At 36.8% G+C, this 11049-nt stretch overlaps 2 protein-coding genes across 2 annotated transcripts; both read left to right on the top strand.

The window, feature by feature from the left end:
- On the top strand, positions 1-618 carry LOC145824290 (protein FAR1-RELATED SEQUENCE 5-like). The gene has a single exon (XM_082923921.1). It carries the CDS (start codon positions 1-3, stop codon positions 616-618), a length of 618 nt encoding a protein of 205 aa, XP_082780047.1.
- Positions 619-621: 3 nt separating this feature from the next.
- On the top strand, positions 622-1567 carry LOC145824289 (protein FAR1-RELATED SEQUENCE 7-like). The gene is made up of 2 exons (XM_082923919.1): positions 622-786; positions 1205-1567. Exons 1-2 carry the CDS (start codon positions 622-624, stop codon positions 1565-1567), a joined length of 528 nt encoding a protein of 175 aa, XP_082780045.1.
- The last annotated feature ends 9482 nt before the right edge of the window (positions 1568-11049 follow it).

Below are 11049 nucleotides of genomic sequence, written 5' to 3'. Positions count from 1 at the left end.
ATGGTCCCAGCCGAAGTTAAAAGTGAAGGTGTTGATTATGACATTCCAAATGAAGTAGATGGCATTTGTTTGATCAATGAAAGTCTGGCAGATCATTGTCATGGTTGCAAAGCTAGTCCGCGCAATGAAGAAGCAACCAACATAAACGTTGAAGATGGCCGAGCCAGTGTGAAACAAGAAATGGTTGACGATGCTCATGGCAATGACATGGTTGGTGAGGTTGAACGTGCTGTTCTGGAACAGAAATTTGATTCGCTCGAAGATGGAGAAGCTTTCTACAATGTGTATGCTAAAGCCAAGGGATTTAGTATACGAAAATCTAGATTTAACACAAATAAACAGGGAAGGGTTGTTAGTAGGCTATGGTTGTGTTCAAGGGAAGGCCAGAGATTACCAAAATACTTGGACCGTGTTGCAGAGAAGAGAAGAGCTCCCAAGGCACTAACAAGAGTAGGTTGCAAAGCACAATTTTGCATACGGTATGATCCAGAGGTTGGTGAAGGGGGAAAGTATGTTGTGACTCACTTCATCATAGACCACAACCATGAATTGGCGGAACAACATTGTGTGATGTATCTGAGGTCACATCGGGGTTTAAACAGTGTTGACAAAGCTTAAGCAATGGCTATGTGCAACATGGGTGTGAAGACTAGCCAAATCATGGACTATATGGTAAATCAATCAGGGTGTTATGAGAATGTTGGTTTCATCCGTATGGATCTGCACAACCATATTGAAGCTGAACGTAGAGCAGAAGTTGAGGATGGTGATGCGCAGGGTGCTTGGGTTTACCTATGTGCAAAACTTGATGTTGACCCATGTTTTTTTTCGAGTGATGCTAGGGATTATGAAAAAAATATCATGAAAATGATTTTTCACCTTTAGATTATACATACAATAAAATATCACACACTAATCAAAGGATGAAAAATTTTCATGGTATATTTCATAATCCCTAATATTATTCTTTTTTTACATGTATGATGTGTGTAAGGATGACAAGTTACAAAATCTATTCTAGGCAGATTCGAAATCACAGGCTGACTACGCAAAGTTTGGTGATGTGTTGATATTTGACTCAATTTATCGTACCAATGCGTACAAGAAACCTTTTGTCATGTTGGCTGGTGTGACTAACCACTTCACAACCACGATATTTGCATGTGTTTTGATAGCTATTGAGACGATAGATAAATCCACATAGGTTTTGGAAACATTTATGGAGGCAATGGACAATAAAGCACCTATGTCCGTACTGACAGATGGGGATAAGGCGATGCGAGAGGCAGTCAAAAGAGTATTTCTAGACGCAAGACATCGACTATGTAATTGGCATCTTGGGAAAAATACCGTGTCAAATGTTCACAAAAGTGGCTTTGCACATGCTTTCAAGCAGTGCATGGAGATAGAAATGGATGAGGCAAAGTTTGAGGATGATTGGATGAGAATGGTCAAAAAATTTGGACTTGAAAATAACAGTTGGGTGTTGGAGACATATGAGAAGCGTCATATGTGGGCTGAGGCATATATGCGTGGCCATTTCTTTGCTGGGATGAAGAGCACTTAGCGCTCGAAGAGTATGAATGCTTATTTCAATCCCTTCCTTCAACATAAATTGAAGCTATATGAATTTGTTAGGCACTATGATCGGGCTCTTGCAAGGATAAGGTATAACGAGGCTGGAGATGATGCCGAAACAAATAACACTTTTTCGGTATTGATTACTCCATTGCGAGATATAGAGAGACATGGAGCTAAGCTATTCATCCGGAGTATATTTAAAATGTTCCGTGATGAAATCTTAGAAGAGGTAAAGTTGAATGTGAAGGACGTGTTCTTTTTGCCAGATGGACAGAAATGCTACAATATTCATAAGTACAAGGTGAAGGATAGATCGTGGATAGTAACACACAATCCAGTGGATGCCGCAATGATATGTTCTTGCATGAAGTTTGAGTCATTCGGGCTACCTTGTTGTCACATGATATGCGTTATGAAAGCTGAAAATTTAACGCAAATTCCCCAAACTTTTGTGCTACATAGATGGACAAGGGCTGCAAGTAAGGATGGCCAGCTATGGCGTCAACCCTTAATTGATAGCACTGTAACACAGACTGCTTGCTATGGGATACTGAGTTTTTCTTACAGTGAAATGTGTTTCTATGCCTCGCAATCAACTGAAGGTTTCAAAGAGGCTAGGGATGCATGTCTTTCGATGACGAGCCGGATGAAGGAGTTATATGAGAGGAATCACAACAATGGGGATAGAGACAAAGGGAAACATTCAATCCCACGATAATTTGGAGTAGAAGATCTTGATCTTGTGAAGACAAAAGAGAACCTGGGACGGGCCTCGTCCAACTGTCGAAGACCAAGAAAATATGGGAAATGCAAATGCATTGGCCACACGAAACGAACGTGTCCTAAGGTTCAGTTTAGCCAAACAATGGGTAGTACCTTGGCTGCAGATACAATCCACATCAGTGACCGTGAGAACAATGCAGACTCATCGCCCATTTGCTACAAAACTGGGTTAGTGGATCCAAGTACACCGCACATTAAGAAACGATGTCTATTTTTTGATGTTTCTCCTGATTCAAAACAACCTGTGGGCCAATACGGTAGTGTCGCAGCACAAGTGTGCAAAAATGATTCGATCACAATTGATGAGGTGAATTAGATAATTGTATGATTTACTTATTCCCTTAATTTATTAGGTACAGAGTACTAGCTTCTGAAAACACATCATTGGAAAGAACAGGGTAGATATGTCCGTAGTTATGATTTTGCACGGATTGCTGTACATAACGTGTAAATAATTGCTAATGTACAAGGCTAGGAAATGGCACAATGTTGCTTATGTACAAGCCTAGGAACAGTTATTTTGCATATTGTGTAGAGTTATTTTGTCATTTTTGTTTGCAGTGACTTGTCATTTTCAGAAATAAATGAAGGTGAGATATATATGGGTGTCTGTTGTCTGTGTATTGTTTTAGGTTGGAAATTGGCTTATGTCTGTATTCCAAGATTCCTATTGGGGGTTGCATGTTTCTGTTCCAAATTTGGTTGGATCTAATTGAAGGGTTGCTGCGATGTGGTTGACATCTAATGATATGTTTTGGCTTCGTAGTGATTTGTTATAACTTGTTTCGGGAAATTAGTATTATATTTTGTCTTCTGATTAAAATATGAAATTTATCCATGTGGTTTTGCAAGATTGCCAATTAATTTTTGGGTATTAGTTGGACAAATTAGCCCAACGAAGTAGTTTACTTTATGTCTAAGCCGATTGGTATATGAATTACAAATTACAAACAGGAGTTGTAAAATAATTTCATGTTAACTATGAAAGTGATGGGGAAATTGTTAGTTAAATTATGGTGGGCCTATATCGACAGCAACCAAGCATTAATTCAAAGATGACAATTTAAAGAAGAATAATCAAGCAATTGTGGTATTGGTTCGAATGCCTGAAAAGGGTGATGACTTATTTGGATGAACTGATGGTAACAAAGTAAACAAGTGAAATGAACTTTCTGATATGAGCCGATGGTAACAAATTAGAGAAGATAAACCTTTGGTGATTTGAGGTTGAAATCAGCAAAGTTTACCCAGTTACAAAGTACAAATTACAAGGGAAAAAACTACTCGTAAGTTACAATTTGAACTACTCTTAAATGTAGAATGTAAGTTGATGTGTTGCTGTTGATGTCCTCTCTCTCTGTAAACCTTCTGCCCTTTATAGCTTTTCTTTGCCGCGATCCCATGATGTGCTGAATCACTAATTACTGCTATGCAACTTCTGTAACTGCACTGTCATTTCCTAGTCTTGAAATCACATAAAACCATTACTTTTACCTGTCGAACTGCATATCCTTGAAGTTGCCACGTGTCCCGATGTCCTTTTAGCATTCCCTCGACAGATACAGACTCCCACTTCGTTCAGGTTTCCCCTTGGAGACTGGCCACTAAGTCCATGATTAGTGCCAGTAACTGCTCCACCATCTAAGTCAGGTGGCATGCAAGATTCAATGGTGGTTGATGACCCTTGTCATCTGATACTAAATATCCACTGTGGACTTGGCATGTGTCCTGAATTGAGTGGAGCACCTGTTAACAGGATCTGGCAAAAGTAGATGCAAACATAATTTTTTTTTTTTAAAAAAACAAAACGAATCATAATTTAGCATCAAATATGAGTCAATTTAAAAAAATAATAATAATAACAAAGCAATTTTCATTTTTATTATTATAAACCTGAAATGTATATTTTGTTTTCAACATAAATAAGTTGTTTATTATGGTAAATGTAGGACAACAATTGTGTTTAAGTCATTACAATATTAAAAAATGGTATTTCAAATATTAAGAAGTTTACTGAGATTCAATTTGTTGATTAAATTACTGCTTGTGAAAATGGTTCAGGTTAACGAAATATTTACTATGATTTGGATTAAAGGAAATCCAAATATTAAGATTTCAATTACGACATGGTAAGTACTCAGCTGTAATGTTTGTAGGAGGCTGAAACTGTAGGCTTTTGTTATCGCTCCAGTGGTAAGTTGCCCCCTTCAGCTATGGGTATGGGTTTTCCTTAAATATAAACTTAATGTTGGGGTTAAAAAAATAGCTTTTTCAACATCTATCTTTTGTTGAGCAGTGTCTGTCCTTCAACTGAACATGGTTAGGCATTTCTTAAGTTATGGAATTTGGTGTGTAATTGTTTGGACGTACTTGTATTCATGAACCTGTCGACAGGTGGACTAGTGAAAAAATGACACATAATGGATTGAAAGTGAAATATTACCAAAGCAATCTAAGGGACAAATGGCATGAACAACGTGGTTATGTGCAAAAAATGGTGCAACCAACTCTGAACCACTTACTAGCCAAGTGTTGTTGTTCAGTGGCCCACTTGGAAAGGATCGTGATTGTGTTAAATGTCAAACTTTAGCTCATAATGATGAGGGACATGTGGCAGCATGGTGGAAAGGAAGGTTGACAGGGAAGATTGAATATTTGGCACAGTTTGAAGATTCAAAGTCAGTGGGCACTTATAGTGAGTGGTTAAGTGTTGTGGTTCAGTGGCCCACTTGGAAAGGATCGCGCTTGTGTTAAGTGGACAATGTTCTGTCGATTTTTGTGTCATAATGATGAGGGACATGCGCCAGCATGGTGGAAAGGAAGGTCGACAGGGTAGATTTAATATTTGGCAGAGTTGGAAGATTCAAAGTCAGGGGGCAGTTACAGTAACAATTATGGGGTAGAAGTGTGAGATCATGCAATAATGGGCCACAAAAAGAGTATACGGATATCAAAGCCTATGATGTTGGAAGAAGATAGGACAACATCATCAACAACACAAGTTAAGAAGTTTATAATTCTTACATAATTTAGGAGTAGCTTTAGCATTAAACGAACAGGTACTTGTGAAAACTGTATCGTTGAAACCCACGATGTTCTTCTGTTTTGTGTGGTAGATCTTCAACTTGTACATTCCTTCAATGTTTTATGGCATCAAACCATGTCTAACCAAGATCCTTTTGCTGTTCTTCGAAGCCCAACTTGTTGAAGGAAGAAAAAGGTGCTCATTTCTTTTCTTATGTATTGGACCATTGAGCTTACCATCATCGTGAGTAGAGTCTTCCGAGTACCATCATTGGCATGGCACAAGATTATTTGGGCAGCATTAAGTTCACCTTGCTTTAAGCACATGCCCACTTTCGTACTCGTAATCAGTTGACGATATAAATATTGCACTCAATCAAATGCAAAGAAACATATTTGAGTTTCTTGTTTTGTTTTGAAATCGGTTCCTTGTCGTACATGTACACGTATTGTACTATTAAAACATGTATTGTTGTTTCGTACTTGGGTTGTCCATGCAGTGGCTTGTACATGCAGTTCACCCATGGCAGGACTTTCAGGTCTTGTCGTCAGGTGCATGTTTTTCATTGGAATCAGTATCCAAGTCTAACTTCTCAGGCATTTCAATCAGTTTGAATCAGTTGCCTGGTAACTTTGGTTCAATTGTTTACTTGAAATTGTTGTGGATTTTGTGTCCATTCATAATAAGCATGATTTATAGTGAGACTTGACCATGAAATGTTATTTCTTGTAAGTCGTAATACCAAACTTCTTTACGTGCTTTAAGTTGGGATTAAGTAGGAATTGGTGTTATGTTATTGTTTGCAACATAAAATTTGTACTTGTTTGTTCTTGTTGACACGTTGATCAACCACAACATGACATGTGCCAAAGTCAATGTTAGAGTCTATCAGTTACACATATGAAAGGGGTTTAGTTTAACTGCATATGAGGGCCCATATGGTGCAGCAGTTATGAGGATATGGCATGGACTAACTGGATGGATTACAGAAAAGGTCATTGCCAGAATATAGAGTTTGACCTGTCGATGTGAAGCCCAAAATGTGGACGGATAGTTGGAAACATAATAGTAAGGTGGTTCGATAGAAGAATTTCAGTAATTTGTTGACCACATCAGTTTGTGTCGACAGGTGGACTCTTGTTGGTGTATTCTTGTCATTGCTATTTGTTTGTTTTGTGGGTTATTTTTTTGCTTTGTTTTGGAGAAAATTATGGCATTCAAAAACAAACCCACAAAGAAAGACATCGCTTAGTCACATTGGATTTGTACAAATTCAAGTGTAATTGCTTCGATTTATTCATGACAAAGGGTTACATTAGCCCACCCAAACATGTACCTATAATTCCATTGATCAATAGAGTTGGCATATCCAACTTATGCACAGTTTGGTAAGTACTTACAGGCCATGATAAAAGCAAACAAACATTAGTACTGTCCTTCGTTTGTTCCAGTCCCAAACATCTGAATTATGTGTACAATCAATATGCATGTAAAATTATTATTATCATAGCTGTGACCTCAAAATTGTCGCGACAAATTGATTCACTCATCTTCACATAGTACTTGTACTACAAACAAATTAGTGATCCATCTTTACATCATTGTTTCTAAACATCGGGAGGACTCATATTTACACCCCTCTACAAAACAATTACTACAAAAAAGTGAATCGTGGTTGGCCATCCAAATTATTGTTGTACTGGCAGCTCATTCCCCATCACTGCCCTATTTGTTGCAATTGCAATAAATCATGCACGAAAGATACTCACCGATCTTTGAATTATTTACATCCATAAGGAAGTCAAGCAACAACTTCCGACGCACAGAAGGATGAAACTTTGTAGAGAAAGCGAATAACAGAAATCAGGTACAGTTACAGTTGTAGGAAATAAAAGGATTTCTTTCACAATTAGAAATGAAGCGGTAGAATGTACCTTGTGTGGACCGCTGGGTATATCAAGCCACTGCATGTACTTGATCACAAACATCCCATAGTCGAAAGTGCTACAAATGAAATGTAACATTAAATTTCTCATAAATATAAGTAGGTTCGTTAAATAAGTCATTCAAGAGTCAAATAAATGTGACGCAGGGTTTGTGGATTACTCGTCTAGTTGTTGTAATGGCCTTTTGTCTAACATCAGGACGTCAAAGCTACGCACGTCTTGACTATATTTATTTCCAAACTATAGTTGCAGTAAGGCATGCATTGTTTGAACCTGTTGCAAAAGGAGACGGTTGGTTTACGTAAAGGATGTCACAGTTTGGAAGTAGTTTCCTCAAATTTAGCAGGACATACCAATATTTTTGCCATGTTAAGCTTGTTGCTGTCCAGTGTAGTGGATGCCAATGAGTCAAATAGGTACGCCACATAGTCTACCATATCTATTCGTATGCACAACCAATCTACTTCTCTATAATTGAAAGACATGTAAATCTATACAAAAACACAAGTGAGGACATTGTTTAGAGGGCATGCAGGGCATGCGAACATCTACTCACTTTCATATTTATATTGACATTCATATTAATGGGATCGACATTTATATTAATGGGATTGACATTCATATTACCGACATTCATATTAAATCTACTCACTTTAATGGGATGGACATTCATATTACCTTCTCACATGCATCAAGCATACCAGTATATCTATCAAGTCCAACATATGATTTGACGATATTTTTATGGTTCTGAGGTTGAGTATTTTGATTTAGTATCAAAGTCTGCATGTTTAGTGTGTAAAGGTCATTCAGCCAAACATTTTTGAAAATATGTCATCTACAATACACAACCGACCTAAAATACTTACTTACCGACAGATATACTGGAAAGAACTAGGCAGTATGCCTCCCGTCTTTGTTTGCTTGCCGCTGTCCGTTAGTCAATTGAACCGCGACCAAGTTGATTGGCTGGAACATTGTAAGAGACGAGGCAACTTGATAAATAAGGTTTGCAATTTGTTTAAATCTAATATGAAAGAACAATGTCCCTACATGGAAATATCCATCATGCAAATATAGTGGAAAGAACATTGTCAGATGCCAAGACTTACAGTGTCATGTTGCCATACCCCTGGTTTATGCATGCACATGTCACGCCGGGTAGCATATTCGCATGGCATTTCATAAAGATTCATAGACACGACAATGTCCCTACAGGGAAGAAGTATCCGTAGAAAATCGAACTTATTTGACAAATACTACGAAACAGGTTAATTGCAAGTAGTAAACTGAACTGTACCTTTCATTTTTTCTGTCGTCAAGTACAGAGTCAACAACTTTCTCTTCGTTCGCCGATAAAACCTCTATGCTCTCTAGTACCATCAACTCCTCCTATTAATATAAATAATCAACTAACATCAACTCCTCCTATTAATATAAACAATGAACTAACTGAACACAGTTCACAAAATAAATTTATAAAATATATAACACATCCTTATGTATCTAAAATTAGTGAAGCGATGTATAACCTCTGAACGGAACCACTTCTCCAACTTGTGCAGCTTGGACAAGACTTTGTCCAAAATTTGAAAGATAATTGTACAACATTTGTTAGTGCAAACTTGCACTAAAATGACAACTATTAAAATACAACACAAATAATGGTTCAATTATAATCAATAATGCTGTTGGCATCAATTCGTAATGAAACATATGAAAGGTGAATTGATGTGGTGACTTGGGAATTTTTCTACAGTAAGCCAAGTACTTATTTTGCTATCATTGCATGAATGCATATCTGCTACGTCTGTGGATTCAACTCCTCTTTCTCTTCCTCTCCCTCTTTCTCTTCATTTTCCTCTACCTCTTTGTAACATGCCCGGGGGGATACCCGTGCGTGTTAAATAGTTCGGACCCTCAATTTCTTTGATCTAGTCTCATGAGTGCAATGTGAAACATAGACGGGAGTCCAGATTTGGCAACTTTATAGAAAATCCATTTTATTACAAAATTATTTGCAAGAAATGGACTGCGTTATTAGATCTCAGAGTCGCCACCTAATATTTTGGAAAATTAGGAAACCCATGACTCGTGCCAAGGCCACTGTTCGTCATAACCAAAGTTGTCTCGGTTTGAAACCTTAGGTATGAGAGGGGAAGGTCATTAATTGAGCACCCCTGCTCACCCCATCAAAAGATCGACCTTTACTAAACCATGGTATGAATTTTATTTACTTTATATGTTCATACTCTGATTATTTAATAAATCCTAAAAATTACTATGTGAAGCATAGAAGTATAGATTATGTCATTTATTTTGGAATAACTTGATTTCATGTATTTTGAAAGAGTTTTGAAGACGTACAACCAAAATAAATTGAGTTTACAAACATGAAAAATCAACATTATTCCAAATTAAGCTGCACAACCTCCATTCACTGGCATTTATACAGTTATATCAAGTAAGCAAGTAGCCACATGGTAGGATGCTTAAACATAATAAGAAAAAACACACACAAGCGGGATGCTAAAGTATAAAAACTTACATGGTTAATGTCCCGCGAACGAGCTATAAAACAAAGTTAGTAAATCATGTATGATTTTATATACAAAATCCTAATGCAATTCACTCATGAGATGCAACTAAAGATTCGGCTTCTAAGATATTGACATGTAAATCATCTCAAGAACATGAGGTAGCGCACATAATCATATAAGAATTGATTAAATCTACAAATGCAAACTTAGCAAAATCAAGATGCATGAAACATGGATGCAAAGCATGAATATGATGAAAAATAAATATGTTGTTTATGTACAAATAAGGAATGCAAGTAAAAGAATGGGATAGAAAGAAGCGGGGATGGGGAATTATTACGACACTTGAATTATTACATATCCAAATAAAGGAGGAGGAAGAAAACAAATATTACAGGAAAATATAAAAATCCTCACAAACTCTTAAAATAAAAAATAAAATAAAGAAAAAGCTTCATATGCCTTGAAAACCACCAGAAATTGTTCCGTTTAAAGCAGGAAGAATACTCTATTCTGTCTGGGAAAACTTATTTTGTGGGAGCACTATTCATGTTGGGGATTCATTGTCGAAAGTACTATTCACTGTGGCAGTTACTATTCACCTTATTTGGTCATTATTCATCTTATTAGGCATTTTTTTGTTTGTGGTTACTATTCATCGTCAGAGGTACTATTCATCGTCGGGGTTACTATTTACCTCCGTAAGTTACTATTCACCACCGGAGATTAGTATTCACTGCCGATCACTATTCATTCGGTGGGGTCACATCTTTTCCAAATTAGGTGGTTCGACCAACCATTTAAAACGACAAAATTACAACAATTTATATAAGTAGTAAATTACAAGATTTTTATATGAATTACAACAGTTTATATACAACGGTAAATTATAGCAGATATGTAGGTAGTGTGGCCTTCCCGTTAAAGCAATAAAACAGTTATATAAAAAAAATAAAAATAAATTACAACATATATGTGGGTGGTGCAGCCTTCCTATTAATGGTAAAATAATTATATAAAAAGTAATTTACAACACACATGCGGGTGGTGCAGCCTTCCCATTAAAGTGATAAAAAAAAAAACAGTTATGAAAAGCAGTAAATAAAGTATTTAAACAAGTTGTATCACATTCTTAAATTAAATGAAAGTTTGTGAAAATTCACCTTCAAGGAAA

This window comes from Camellia sinensis, chromosome 4 (assembly GCF_055761805.1).
Source record: "Camellia sinensis isolate YWXY chromosome 4, ASM5576180v1, whole genome shotgun sequence".
Lineage (NCBI taxonomy): Eukaryota > Viridiplantae > Streptophyta > Magnoliopsida > Ericales > Theaceae > Camellia > Camellia sinensis.
This window is presented reverse-complemented; position numbering and strand designations above follow the sequence as displayed.

Bases quoted from the DNA above. Each gene is read 5' to 3' on its own strand.
- LOC145824289 (XM_082923919.1), top strand. From the start codon at position 622: ATGGCTATGTGCAACATGGGTGTGAAGACTAGCCAAATCATGGACTAT. The intron at 787-1,204 runs GTTTACCTATGT...AAATCCACATAG, and splicing joins GTGATGCGCAGGGTGCTTGG to GTTTTGGAAACATTTATGGA.
- LOC145824290 (XM_082923921.1), top strand. From the start codon at position 1: ATGGTCCCAGCCGAAGTTAAAAGTGAAGGTGTTGATTATGACATTCCA.